Source organism: Heterodontus francisci, chromosome 9 (assembly GCF_036365525.1).
Source record: "Heterodontus francisci isolate sHetFra1 chromosome 9, sHetFra1.hap1, whole genome shotgun sequence".
Lineage (NCBI taxonomy): Eukaryota > Metazoa > Chordata > Chondrichthyes > Heterodontiformes > Heterodontidae > Heterodontus > Heterodontus francisci.
This window is the reverse complement of record NC_090379.1, coordinates 19686235-19701603: the sequence shown is the minus strand read 5'-3', so window position 1 is coordinate 19701603 and position 15369 is coordinate 19686235. Positions and strand designations below refer to the sequence as shown.

The 15369-nt window shown below is 44.8% G+C and overlaps 1 protein-coding gene across 1 annotated transcript in view; it reads right to left on the bottom strand.

Moving 5' to 3' along the window:
* LOC137373434 (acetyl-coenzyme A synthetase 2-like, mitochondrial) overlaps positions 1–13454 on the bottom strand; it is a 77521-nt gene extending 64067 nt beyond the window's left edge. The window contains exons 1-2 of the mRNA XM_068038258.1: positions 13086–13454; positions 347–443 (exon numbers count right to left, since the gene is read on the bottom strand). Coding sequence (XP_067894359.1) covers positions 347–443; positions 13086–13401 — 413 coding nt within the window. The 5' untranslated portion in view covers positions 13402–13454. The remainder of the gene's footprint in view (positions 1–346; positions 444–13085) is intronic.
* Positions 13455–15369: the final 1915 nt, after the last annotated feature.

The window sequence follows — 15369 nt, the reverse complement described above, 5'->3', positions numbered from 1 at the left end:
GGGAGTGCTGCACTGTTGTCATTCCCATGAGGTGTTAAACCAAAGCCCAACCTGCCCTCTCCAGTAGGCATTATTTGAAGAGCAGAGGATGTCCTGGGCAGTATTAGTTCTCAATCAACATTACTAAAATAGATTATCTGGTCATTATTTCATCGCTGTTTGTGGGAGCTTGCTGTGCACAATTGTTTGCTTTGTTTCCCACATTATAACAATGACTACACTTCAAAAGTGTTTCATTGGCTATAATAGTTGTGAAAGGCACTACAGAAATAAAAGTTGTTTCTTTTTAACAATTCATGGGTTTGTTTGCAATCCAACATCTCCACATTCCGTTGCTGACACTGACCTGTAGGTAATCTTCACCTGAGCACCAGGCTCATCCCTTTCCCAGATTAAAGCCACCTTGTCTGGAGATGTGTGGACATGACGGTCGATGCAGTTCACTGACCCAGGAAAAATAGGAAAGGAAAGGGTTAATCAACAACGGAACAAGTAGCTGATCACTTTTGCAAATAGAACCAAACTAGAATACAACAGAGGGAGCTCAGAAAATGGACGTACGTGGGAAGAACAAAGGCAGATGGAATTTAAGTACTGGACGTAGAAAGGAAAAATAGGTAACAAATGTACTGCGGGAATGGTGATGAAACTGTACGGGTCAAGAAGTCATGGTCAACTCAACACTGAAAATGTCCGACCAGAGCAGAGCAACAAACAGCAAAGCCGATAGAATGGTGAGTTACATACTAAAAACGGTAGCATATAAGTCAGGAAGTCCTGATCAAACTGTACAAAATGAGTATCTTTTCATCTTGATTACCTAGGCACAGGACAGAGAGGAGAATCGAATGGGGAAGATCACACACTCATCATAGATACCAGATGATTTTCTTTCCATTTAAGAGAATGTCCACGAGCAGGTGGCTTGAGCTTGGTTACACAATTACATCAGGTGTACAGCACAGAAACAGGCAATTCGGCCCAACTGGTCCATGCCGACTTTTATGCTCCGCACCAGCCTCTTCTCACCCCTCACCTATAACCCTATCAGTATATCCTTCTATTCCTTTCTCCATCATGTACAACATCAACAATTACTTACACTTACATGGCATCTTTAACATAGGAAAATGTCCCAAGGCGCTTCACAGGAAGGTTGTCAAACAAAATTTGACACCAAGCCACAAACGCAGATATTAAGATAGGACCAAAAGCTTAGTCACAGAGGTAGTTTTGAGAAGCAACTTAAAGGAGAGTGCTGTAGAGAGGCGGAGGGGTCTAGGGAGCTAAAGACACGGCCATCAATGATGGAGTGATTAGAATCGGAAAGGCACGAGGCCAGAATTGGACGAATGCGGATATCTCAGATAATTGTGCGGCTTGAGGAGATTAGAGATAGGCAGGGACGAGGTCATGAAGGGATTTGAAAGCAATGATGAGAATATTAAAATTGAGGCGTTATTGCATTGGGAACCAATGAAGGTCAGTGGGCTGGGGGCGATGGGTTGAGCGGGACTTGGTGTGAGTTAGGATACAGGCAGCAGAGATTTGGATAAGCTCAAGTTTAAGGAAGGTGGAAAATGGGAGGCCGGTCAGTACTTAACTGGCTTCCCCTTAACTGCATCAATGCTATTTGCCACAATTCCTCATTGTGGTAGCCCATTCCACATACTCAGAGTAAGGAAGTGTCTCCTGAATTCCCTATTGGACTTATCAGCAACTACCTTATATAGTCACACTCTGGCAATGAAAAGGCCACATGACAAGAAGGATGGTCTTGGTCACATGACCAGGGCTTTCAAATGATGCTGCTGCACATTCTGATTTCCTCATTAGCTGTTTGAGCAGCAACTGCACTGATTGATTTTCTCACCTATCAGAAACTGACCAAACTCAAAATCTGATTGGAGGAAACCCAGAAGTGGCCGCCACTGCGATGAACAGGTGCTACTCACAAACAGAAACAGATTAACTTGAATCGTTATTTTCAAAGAGTGGCTCCTGCTACAGCCAACTTTTTGAAGTCTTCATCGGTGCTGCGAGAACAGATCTCGTAAACACTGGCATTCCTGGAATACCACATTCTCACTCTGCACGGGCTGAGTGCAAGATTTATTAACTCCCTCTCCATTCCACAGTCCCCAGCTTATTTCAGTTCAGAACATGTAAACCTGCCAGAAAAGAAACAGTTTTGATAGTGTACGGCAGGGTTTGGGATCTCTCTCTTTCCCAGTTCTTGCTTCGTATTCTTCAAAATCTTTCCCCGGTACCACATTGAGAGTGGAAGACATTATACTGTAAACCTCTCCGCCTTTCCCTCTGATCCTTTAAGACACTCCTTAAAACCTAGTAATTTGATCAAGTTTTTGGCCGTCTGCTCCATTATCTCCTTATGTGGTTTGGTATCTAACACTTCTGTGACGTGCTATGGGAAGTTTTACTATGTTAAAGGAGCTATATAAATGCAAGTAGTTATTGTTGCTGCCCTCTGTTTACTGTGGCAACACTTCATTGACGAGGCCTGTAAGAATCTATCACAAAAAATGTAGCATGCACGTTTATAAAAACACCACAGACTAACATGTACAGTGCTACTATGGTACATTCTAATATCATATAACACAAGAACTTACATTTACACAGGTCTCCCAAAGCTCACAGTCAATTACTTTCAAGGTGCCATCATTAATCCTGTGCAGGTAACTGCAGCAGCTATTTTGCATGCGGCAAGATTCCACAAGCAGAAATGAGACAAATGGCCAGAGCTGATGAAAGGGCATCAAGTAGAAACATTTGAACGGTTTCTCTCTCCTAGCCTGCTAAGTGTTTTCTGCATTTTTCTGTTTTTCGTTCAGATTTTCAGCATCCACAGTATTTTGCTTTTAGTTAACAGGGAAGAATGTTGGCCTGGATTACGGCCTGCTCTTCTTTGAGTAACACCCCGGGATATTTAATAATCAGTCAAAACAGCCGACAAAACCTGGGTTTAGCTTCTCATCTACAGGACATCACATTCAATGGCATTACCATCGCTGAATCCCCCACTATCAACATCCTGGGGGTTGCCATTGATCAGAAACTGAACTGGAGTAGTCACAAATACTTTGGTTGCAAAGCAGGTCAGAGGCAGGAATTCTGCAGTGAGTAACTCACCTCCTGACTCCCCAATGCCTGTCCACCATCTACAAGACACAAGTCAGCAGTGTGATGGAATACTCTCCACTTGCCTGAATAGATGCAGCTCCAACAACACACAAAAAGCTCGATACCATCCAGGACAAAGCAGCCCACTTGATTGGCACCCCATTCACAAGCATTCACTCCCTCCACCACCAATGCACAGTGGCAGCAGTGCGTACCAGATACAAGATTCACTGCAGCAACTCACCAAGGCTCCTTCGTCAGCACCTTCCAAACCCGTGACCTCTATCACCTAGAAAGTCAAGGGCACCAGACGTTTTGGAACACCACCACCTGCAAGTTCCCCTCCAAGTCACACACCATCCTGACTTGGAACTATATCGCCGTTCCTTCACGGTCACTGGGTCAGAATCCTGGAACTCCCTTCCTAACAGCACTGTGGGTGTACCTATCCCACATGGACTGCAGCGGTTCAAGAAGGCAGCTCACCACCACCTTCTCAAGGGCAATTAGGGATGGGCAATAAATGCTGGCCTGGCCAGTGTCGCACACATCCCATGAAACAAAAAAAATTGCAGTGCTCCCTCAGCATACCACTGGAATATCGGCCCGGATTATCGGCCTGGATTATACACACATGTCCTGGAGTGGAGCTTGAACCCACCACCTGATAATTGAGTGCAGAAAGGAATTTATAACTCACATACAAAAATAATCAGGCTATTTCGGTCATACGTGCATTTGTGCAGCTTCCTCTTAGCATCTGGCTTAAAAAACCCTCCAAGCTAAATAATATCACATTATGGGGCCCGCTCCCTTAAATGTACATGGAATGAAAAACTATTCCTTAGAACAAAAAGTATGACTAGGGAAAGGAAATATATTTTAACAGGTAAGATTTTAAATGGAGTAGAAGGTCTCTGAATTACAAATACATTAAAGGTGGCATGCAAGGACAAGGGCAGCAGATGCACGGGAACACCACCACCTGCAAGTTCCCCTCCAAGCCACACACCATCCTGACTTGGAACTATATCGCCGTTCCTTCACCGTCGCTGGGTCAAAATCCTGGAACTCCCTTCCTAACAGCACTGTGGGATTACCATCACCACACTGACTGCAGCAGTTTAAGGTGACTCACTACCACCTTTCCAAGGGTAATTAGGGATGGGCAATAAATGCTGGCCTAGCCAGCAACTCCCACATCCTATAAATGAATAAAAGTGAAAAAGAGATTTTGGGTTTTGTCTACAGTGCCAGGGAATGCAAAAGCAAGGAAATACTGTTCAAAAGCAAAATACTGTGAATGTTGGAAATCTGAAACAACAGAAAATGCTGGAAATACTCAGCAGGCCAGGCAGCATCTCTGGAGACAGAAACACAGTAAACGTTGCAGGGTGAAGGTGCTAAATTGGGGGAAGGCTAATTATAACAATATTAGGCAGGAACTGAAGAATTTAGATTGGGGGCGGCTGTTTGAGGGTAAATCAACATCTGACATGTGGGAGTCTTTCAAACATCAGCTGATTAGAATCCAGGACCAGCATGTTCCTGTGAGGAAGACAGACAAGTTTGGCAAGTTTCGGGAAGCTTGGATAACACGGGATATTGTGAGCCTAGTCAAAAAGAAAAAGGAAGCATTCGTAAGGGCTGGAAGGCGAGGAACAGATGAAGCACTTGAGGAATATAAAGACAATAGAAAGGAACATAAGCAAGGAGTTAGGAGGGCTAAAAGGGGTCATTGAAAGTCATTGGCAAACAGGATTAAGGAAAATCCCAAGGCTTTTTATACATATATAAAGAGCAAGAGGGTAACCAGGGAAAGGGTTGGCCCACTCAAGGACAGAGATGGGAATCTGTGTGTGGAGCCAGAGGAAATGGGTGAGGTGCTAAATGAGTACTTTGCATCAGTATTCACCAAGGAGAAGGACTTGGTGGATGATGAGCCTAGGGAAGGGAGTGTAGATAGTCTCAGTCATCTCATTATCAAAAAAGGAGGTGGTGTTGGGTGTCTTGCAAAGCATTAAGGTAGATAAGTCCCCAGGGCCTGATGGGATCTACCCTAGAATACTGAGGGAGGCAAGGGAAGAAATTGCTGGGGCCTTGACAGAAATATTTCCATCCTCATTGGCGACAGGTGAGGTCCCAGAGGACTGGAGAATAGCCAATGTTGTTCCTTTGTTTAAGAAGGGTGGTAAGGATAATCCAGGAAATTATAGGCCGGTGAGCCTTATGTCAGTGGTAGGGAAACTATTAGAGAGGATTCTTCGGGACAGGATTTACTCCCATTTGGAAACAAACAAACTTATTAGCGAGAGACAGCATGGTTTTGTGAAGGGGAGGTCATGTCTTACTAATTTGATTGAGGTTTTTGAGGAAGTGACGAAGATGATTGATGAGGGAAGGGCGGTGGATGTTGTCTATATGGACTTTAGTAAAGCCTTTGACAAGGTCCCGCATGGCAGACTGGTGCAAAAGGTGAAGTCACACGGGAGCTGGCAAGATGGATAAAGAACTGGCTCAGTCACAGAAGACAGAGGGTAGCAGTGGATGGGTGTTTTTCTGAATGGAGGGATGTGACTAGCGGTGTTCCGCAGGGATCAGTGCTGGGACCTTTGCTGTTTGTAGTATATATAAATGATTTGGAGGAAAATGTAGCTGGTCTGATTAGTAAGTTTGCGGACGACACAAAGGTTGGTGGAGTTGCGGATAGTGATGCGGATTGTCAGAGGATACAGCAGGATATAGATTGGTTGGAGACTTGGGCGGAGAAATGGCAGATGGAGTTTAATCCGGACAAATGTGAGGTAATGCATTTTGGAAGGTCTAATGCAGGTGGGAGCTATACAGTAACTGGCAGAACCCTTAGGAGTATTGACAGGCAGAGAGATCTGGGCGTACAAGTCCACAGGTCGCTGGAGCTGTGAGGCTGCGGTGCTAACCACTGTGCCACCCCAACCTTGCATTTCTCCACTTTGTATTCCATCTGCCAAATTTTTGCCCACTCGCTTAGCCTCTCCAAATCCCCTTGAAGCGTCTTTGCATCCTCCTCACAAGGAGTATTGACAGACAGAGAGATCTGGGCGTTCAGGTCCACAGGTCACTGAAAAGTGGCAACGCAGGTGGATAAAGTAGTCAAGAAGGCATACGGCATGCTTGCCTTCATCGCTCGGGGCATAGAGTATAAAAATTGGCAAGTCATGTTGCAGATGAACAGAACTTTAGTTAGGCCACACTTAGAATATTGCGTGCAATTCTGGTTGCCACACTACCAGAAGGACGTGGAGGCTTTGGAGAGGGTACAGAGGAGGTTTACCAGGATGTTGCCTGGTCTGGAGGGCATTAGCTATGAGGATAGGTTGGAAAAATTCGGATTGTTTTCACTGGAACAACGGAGGTGGAGGGGCGACATGATAGAGGTTTACAAAGTTATGAGCGGCATGGACAGAGTGGATAGTCAGAAGCTTTTTCCCAGGGTGGAAGAGTCAGTTACTAGGGGACATAGGTTTAAGGTGCGAGGGGCAAAGTTTAGAGGGGATGTGCGAGGCAAGTTTTTTTACACAGAGGTTGGTGAGTGCCTGGAACTTGCTGCCAGGGGAGGTGGTGGAAGCAGATACGAAAGCGACGTTTAAGAGACATCTTGACAAATATATGAATAGGAAGGGAATAGAGGGATATGGGCCCCGGAAGTGCAGAAGGTGTTAGTTTAGGCAGGCATCAAGATCAGCGCAGGCTTGGAGGGCCGAATGGCCTGTTCCTGTGCTGTTCTTTGTTCATTCATCAGAATTGGAAGAAGTTACAAATTTTAACAGTTTTTAAGCAAGTACATTTGCCAGGGAACAAGGCAGTTTGGAGGGGAGGAAAGGGAAGGTCTATAATTGTGTTTAGGGCAGGAGTGATTAAATAACAAAAGGGATGATATTATCCCATTGCCATTCGCCTTGCACTAAGGAAGCAAAAGATGGGTCTAGAGGAGGTGTGAATGGCAATAGCATCTGTTGATGTTCAACTGGTACAAGATGGTACTTAGACTGTTCCTGGCACATTACATACAGCTAGAGGCACCTTGTTATTGCAAGGATATAAAAAATGGCACCCTGATTGGAGTCAGGGTGAGAGTGCGAGGGTCAGGGTAGATGGGAAATGCCCATGACAGCACCAGCATGAGGTCAAGGTTATTTTATCCCTCACATCCCATTTAAACAATCCAACTTGGACTCCTGCCCAAACCCAGTGGGAATTGCTGCCCTGGGCCAGAGAGAGATTTTGGATGGCTCTAGGAAACAACACAGGGACTGTAGTCAGGGAGGGGTCTAGAGGGGACTGTAGTCGGGAGAGGGGAAGGGAGGATTGGTGGGAGGGGGGGTGGGGGGGTGGTGGTGCGGGGATAGAGAGACCCCAGATGTCTTTGTGGACCCAAGAGTCCATTCCTGCTCTTTCTTACTCACAAGAAAACCATGAAAAATTGATGTAAACTTAACCAGGGCTCTTCTGGAGCTGAGTTTTAATGGCAAGTCCATCACTAAAATCATGTCAAGTCCGAACGATGCCCCCAGACATTAAAATATTAACCAGACCCCCGCCCGTCTTTAATGGGACCTTCCCACCATGGAAGTCAGCAAAGTTAAAATGGTGACAGGTACAAACTCATCATGAATGCAACAAGATGTGATCCACCGCCATTTTAACCGGACGGGCAGGGTTAAAATTGAGCCTGCGGAATAGATTCACTAGGTTGTTACCGGGGATGAGAACTTATAGTTAAAGAGAGATGTTAGAGACGTTAGGACTCTTTCACTGGAGTCCTGAAAGTTAAAGGGTGGCCCATGGGAGATGAAAGTAGTTTGATACCACACGAGTACCAGTCTCCAGGTAACTGCTGCTCTCAGTGCTTCCTATCACGAGCAGCAATAACTGAAAATTGGATTCCACTAGTCTCCTGGAATGAATCAGTCAATCCCTTGGTGTGCTGCCAGTGGTGAGAATCCTGCATTTTCATATTGGCTGCAATTTGATCTGGAGTAAAAGCAGCTCCAGGAAACTCCACACTGCCCTGGAAGCATCAGCTCAATGAATGGTGTAATTCATTTCATTCTTTGCCATGTTCTTAGGAAGCAGTTGTCCTTTATATTGGAACCACCTCAATTATGAACCCATTCCTGGGTTCATTCATGCAAATCTGCATGTAGGATTATGAGGCAGTCGTGTATTCTGGGGCCAGCCCTTCCTACACTTCATGCCCTTAGGTAAACAGTGACTGAAAATAAACTATTCCAACAGCTAACTACCCTAGTCACAGTGAACAGTTAACAGACATCTTTCAGCTCAGGAAACGTGTGAAAGGACTGCTTATTGGAAGGGTCGTGTAGTGTTATTTTAAAGAAGTACAATTGTCAGTTAGTTCTCTTCCCCTCTCCTTACAGCCTTGCACTTCTTTACACCAAACTGTTGGAGCAGATAGCCGAAGGGTAATTTTAACCGACCTTGCTGAGCCGAAACCCATTGGGGTCGACCAGGTGGAGCACTGTTTTAGGCACTGCCCAGTATTACTCCCTCAGCTCACTTCACTCAGGCGGGTGTAAAAACCAACATCACACCCACTGCCATTAGTTTCCCCACAGGCAGGTTTGGTTAAAATTGCCCCTGTTGGAATCTTGCCCGCTGCCAGAGTGTATCAACAACAACAACAACTTGTATTTATGTAGTGTCTTTAGCACAGTAAAATGTCCCATGGTGCTTCACAAGAGTGGTATCAAACAAAACATGACACCGAGCTACATGAAGCAATATTAGGGCAGGCGGCCAAAAGCTTGGTCAAAGAGGTAGGTTTCAAGAAGTGTCTTAAAGGAGGAAATAGAGGTAGAGGTTTAGGGAGGGAATTCCAGAGCTTAGGGTCCAGGCAGCTGAAAGGACGGCCTGAAATGATGAAGCAATTAAAAATCGGGGATGTGCAAGAGTCCAGAGTTGGAGAAATGCAAAGATTTCAGGGAGTTGTAGGGCTGGAGGAGTGACAGAGGGGCGAGGCTATGTAGGAATTTGAAAATAAGGATGAGAATTTTAAAATCGAGGTGTTGTTTAACCAGGAGAACCAGAATCAAGGTGCTGCTTAAATCGGAAAATCGGGGGCATACTGACTTTAATGGATGGAAAATTGGCAATTTTCCACTGGGCAAAGGTGGCAAAAGAAAGTTCTTGAAAAATTACCCCCACTACATGATCTGTGCTGCACCTGTACCCAGCTGGAAGTATCACCAACAGAAGGGTCAGGAAGATGGGAAAGTGAGACATTCCTCAGAGCTGGCACCCTTAAAAAATAAAATAAAAAATAAATTTAAAAAATCACCCTTTAAAATAATGAAAAATAATAAAAATAAATATTTGGAAGCAAAGTTCACAAAAGATCCCACCATTTTGCAATAGGTAGTTTCAGCGTTAGCTACCACGGATTGGCCTACAGCTCCATTAGTCATTGCCTCAAGGAGGTGGAAACCCGTCCAGGGCCAATTGAGAGCCTGGGGGGACGAAAAATCCTGGCGTGACTCCCCAGACACAGCAGAGATGGGCTCGCCCCTGACTTTTTTGGCCAGTTTGCGGGGCCTCCCACCTAATGTAACATTCTGGCCAAAATGTTTCACCTTGCAGTAGGAAGTGAGAGGGGCTCAGATGGATCATATTTATTAGATGTCTTTCAACAATTAGGTGTTAGCTATGGTTCAGTGGATAGCAGTCTTGCTCTGAGTCAGATGATTGTGGGTTCAAGCCCCACTTCAGAGACTTTAGTCCATAAATCTAGGCTGACGCTATAGTACTGAGGAGTGCCACACTGTCAAATGTGCTGTCTTTCAAATGGGACATTAAACCAAGATCCTGTCTGTTCTCTTTTTTTGTTGTTGTGTGGGATGTGGGCATCGCTGGCAAGACCAGCACTTATTTTCCATCCCTAATTGCCCTTGAACTGAGTAGCTTGCTATGTCATTTCGGAGGGCATTTTAAGAGTCAACCACACTGCTGTGGGTCTGGAGTTACATGTAGGCCAGACCAGGTATGGATGGCAGATTTCCTTCCTTAAAAAAGGATATTAGTAAACCAGGCGGGTCTTGTCTGGATATAAAATATACTGTAATGCCATTTTGAAGAGCAGGAGAGTTCTCCCTGGTATCCTGGCCAATATTTATCCCTCATTCAACACAACAAAAATATATTATCTGGTCATTACAGGAGGAAGCCATTTAGCCCCTTAAGCCTGCTGCACCATTCAATGAGGTTGTGGCTGATCTGTGACCCAATTCCACATGCCCGCTTTTACCCCATTTCCCTTAATATCTTTGGTTTATAAAAATCTATCAGTCTCAGATTTAAAGTTAACAACTTACTTAGCATCAATTGCCATTCGCAGAAGAGAATTCCAAACTTCTACCATCCTTTGTGTGACGAACTGTTTTCTAACTTCACTCCTGAAAGGTCTGGCTCTGATTTTTAGACTATGCCCCCTAGTCTTGGACTCCCCAACCAGTGGAAATAGTTTCTCTCTAACTACCCTATCAGTTCCCCTTAGCATCTTGAAAACTTTGATCAAATCACCCTTTAACCTTCCAAATTCCAAGGAATACAACCCTAGTTTGAGCAATCTCTCTTGTAATTGAAACTTTGGAGTCCGGGTATCATTCTAGTAATCCTACACTGCACTCCCTCCAAGGCCAATATATCCTTCCTAAAGTGTGGTACCTGGAACTGCTCACAGTGACTCCAGGTGTTGTCTAACCTGGCTTTGTATAGCTGTAGCATGAATTCTATCCTCTTGTGTTCTAGTCTTCTAGATATAAAGGCCAGCATTCCATTAGTATTTTTGATTATTTTCTGTAGTTGTCCACGACATTTTACTGATCTGTGTACCGGGACCTCCGAGTCTCTTTGAACCTCCACTGCTTCTAGCTTGTCACCATTTAGTAAGGACTCTGTTCTATTATTTTAGGTCCAAAGTGGAAGACCTCACATTTGCCTATATTGAAATTCATTTGCCACAGTTTTACCCACTCATTTAATCCATTAAAATCTATTAATATCTCTTTGTAACATTATACTTCCATCTACACTGCTTACAATGCGCTACTTTTGTGTCATCGGTAAATTTGTTTATGCGGCTTTCTATCCCAAAGTCATTAATGAATATGATGAACGGTTGAGCCCCCAACACAAATCCTTGCAGGACACAACTAGTCACCTACTGACAATTACAGTACATACCCATTATGTCCACTGTCTGCCTATTGCCACTCAGCTAATTTCCTAACCAGGTCAAGAATTTGCCTTCAATTCCATGGTTTTCAACTTTTAGCTAACCATCTCTTATGAGAAATGTTACCAAATGCCTTCTGGAATCCCCTATAAATAGCATCCATAGACATTCCCCGGTCCACTACGTTAGTCACCTCTTCAAAAAATTCAATCAGATTCATCAGGCATGACCTACCCTTTATAAATCCATACTGGTCCTCTCTGGTCAGCTGAAAATTTTTAGATATTTAGTTGCTCTGTCCTTAATTATAGACTATAGTAATTTCCTGGCGACAGATGTTAGGTTAACTGGTCTATTATTCTTTGGTTTCCCTCTCTCACCTTCTTAAATATCAGTGACACGCACAATTTTCCAATCTAAAGTTCCCGAATAGAGAGAACTTCGATAGATTATAATTAGGGCATCTGCAATGTTCTCACCTACTTTGTTAAAACCCTGGGACAGAAACCATCTGCTCCAGGAGATTTGTCACTCTTTAATGCCATTATTTTCTTAATTACTGTTATTTTGCTTAAGTTAATTTTGGTGAGTTTCCATCCCTCATTCAATATTACTTTCCTTGGAATGTCCGGCATGCTAACCTCTTCCTCTACTGTAAATATTGACAAAGTAATTATTCAATATGTCCACCATTTCCTTATTTTCCTCATTATCAGACTGCCGTTTGTGGAAGCTTGTTGTGTGCAAATTGGCTGCCGTATTTCATACAACGGTGACTGCCTGTGTTTCTCATGGCTTGGGAGTCTAGAACCAGGGGATGCAATTTCAAAATGAGGGGGAAGCCACTTAGGACCAAGATGAGGAGAAATGCCTTTACTCAAAGGGTTGGGAATCTTTGGAATTCTCTACCTCAGAGGGGTCATTGAGTATGTTTAAAGCAGAGATTGACAGACTTCTAAATACCAATGACAAAGGGATATGGGGATCGTGTGGAGAAAAAGGCATTGAAGTGGATGATCAGCCATGATCATCTTGAATGGTGGAGTAGGCTCAATGGGCTGAATGGCCTACTCCCGCTCCTATCTTCCTATGTCCCGAGATCATGAAATGCACTATTTAATGTAAAAGTTAATTCTTCTTTCTTTTGACAAAATAAGGCACAAGGACTGTGGCATGATGACAAATTCCCCAGTGAATGAGTAGTGACTATACCAGCCCAGCCATGTTATATCATAGATAAATCAGCCCTTGGATTACTGACCCAGTATCTAATGATCCATGCTGCTCTCAGCTGGGGTGGTAACTGGGAGGTCACAATTGGCTTCAACATCCATTGGATAGAGAGGAAAATCAACTGGGTTCCACCTTCCGATGACTACACAAGGGCCCCCCTGAGAATGTGTGGGTGCCAGTGTGTATGGAGGGGAGAGAGGAGCGGGGAGAGGATTGGAGAGAAAAGAGGGGTTAAGGACTGAAGGGGGCGAGGAAGGGCTGAGGAGTGGAGGAGGAAGTAGTGTGGGGTGAGAGTTTGAGGAGTGGAGGAGGAGGAGTGGGGAGATGAGGGCAAAATGGGGCGAGAAGTGCAGGGTGGGGGAAGAATGAGGAGTAGAGAGGAGAGGAATGGGGGGAGGGGGGGTGTCAACGAGTGGAGTGTGGATGGAGAGACACAGGAATTCCCAGCAGCACAGCCCAGGTTGCAGATACTCACCTGAGACATTGAGTTGTCCCCCCTCAAACCAGCGGATCCTGCCCTGGGTCAGGTCGCAGTCGCTGACTGTGTGAAAGGGGGTGATCCAGGAGAGTCTCTCCCTGGCCAGCACACCCCAGAAGCGGTCAGGCTGGCGAACCGAGTGATCCCGCAGCCCCGGGTAATCGCGGACTCCAAGGAAAGACGCTGCCTCGGGCATGTAGGCGGTGACATTAAAAGTGGAGGAACCTCTGGCCGCCCGCAACCTCGCCTCGAGTCTCCGGCAACTCTGATGGAGCTGGAGGGAGGCGAACCCCGGTCTCAAGAGCAGGTACATAGTGTAGAGAACTGGCTGCTCCGGGATGGCTGAGCCGGAGTTGATCGGTGGAGCAGATGACGAAATGAACATGTCTGAGCTTAACTACGGTAATGTGATCGCCTGCAAGAAACTCAGCCACTGACTGCAACCAGTGCCAGGGATAATCTCACACTTTTAATTATATTAAACAACACAAGGGGGTTTCATGGTTAATGCTTCATTAATTATAGCCTCAATTCAGAATGGAAAAAGTTAAGGGGAGATTGAAAATGATGACGCGGTTTTGATGAGAGTAAATTGAGAGAAACTGGCCATTGGCCGGAGTAACCAGATTTCAGATAATTGGTAAAAGAACCAGCGGGGAGATGAGGAGACTTTTTTTCTACGCAGCGAGTTGTTATGATCTGGAATACACTGCCTGAAAGGGTCCTGGAAACAGATTCAATAGTAATTTCCAAAGGGGAATTGGATAAATACTTGAAAAGGAAAACTGTTACAGGGCGATGGGGAAAGAACAGGGGGAGTGGGACTAATTGGAGAGCTCTTTCAAAGAGCTGGCACAGGTACAATGTGCTGTATGGATTTAGGATTCTATAACTGCAGACACTACTTTATTCCAATGACATCTTCTTTGAAAAGGAGCTAGGAACTATTACCATGACTGCACTAAATTCCCACAACTGGACCACGTAAGGTATTCCAGCTAATTTCCCTTCTCTCAATCTGCCCAAACCATGGCAGTGGTCTTTCTTGGATCTTCTGTCTAAGAGTTGTCCCTTGTCCAATTGCCCAAGCCATGATCTTATTGTATCATTCTTCAGTCTTTGCATCCTGGACACTCCCAGTATTCCTCTCAACCAAACCATCTTTTCTGTTTGTATCTCTTGCTCATCAGCCTTTTTGCATGTTCCAGGACTCAGATCGGTATAATAATATAGCGATAATCATCGCTTCATAAATTTTACCTTAATTTTTACCAAAATATCTTTAGCCTACCAAAGAGACTGAAGTGTAATCTATTAGAGGTCTTTAAGATTATGCTAGGGTTTGATAGAAAAGACATGGAAAAGATGTAAGAACAGAAAGTGCTATAAAAACTCAGCAGGTCTGGCAGCATCTGTGGAGAGAGAAGCAGAGTTAACGTTTCGGGTCTGGGGCCATTCATCAGAACTGAAAAGTTACCTCTGCTTCTCTCTCCACAGATGCTGTCAGAACTGCTGAGTATTTCCAACACTTCCTGTTCTTATTTCAGAATTCCAGCATCTGCAGTATTTTGCTTTGATATATGGAGAAGATGTTTCCACTTGTTGGGGGGTGGGGGGGGGGGGGGGTGCGATACAAGAGCTAAGGAACATAAATATAAGACAGTCACTCATAAATCCAACAGGGAATTCAGGAGGACCGTCTTCACCCAGAGAGTGGTGAGAATGTGGAAGTAGCTACCACAGAGAGTGGTTGAGGAATGTAGCCTCGATGCATTTAAAGGCAAGTTAGATAACTGCATGATTAAGAAATGGATAGAACATTATACTGATAGGGTGAGATAAAAAGGGATGGGAGGAGGCTTGTCTGGAACATAAACACTGACATGCCCAGTGGACCAATAACCAGGGTCTGTGCTTAAATACTACGTAATACAATGAACAGTAACATACCCAATCCTTCTTTTTGATGTCTTCTTCACAACTCCCATTCTCTGCCACTAACCCAGCAAGGTAGGCAAGCTTTTCCACCTGTCCAATTGTATCCCCTCCAATAGGAACCATTACTATATATATTTATAGATTGTTTTCTTGTCATCTCACCACATTACAACACGTGCTCCTCCCGCCCCACAATGTGAGTCTACCCTTCTAAATCTTCCCCCCCTTTCTTCACCCCCCCTTTCTCCCCCTTCCCCCTCTCCACCCCTTTCTTCCACCCCCTTCCCCCCTTTCATCTCCCCCCTTTCTACTCCCCCCTTTTCTTCACCCCCTTCCTTCCCCC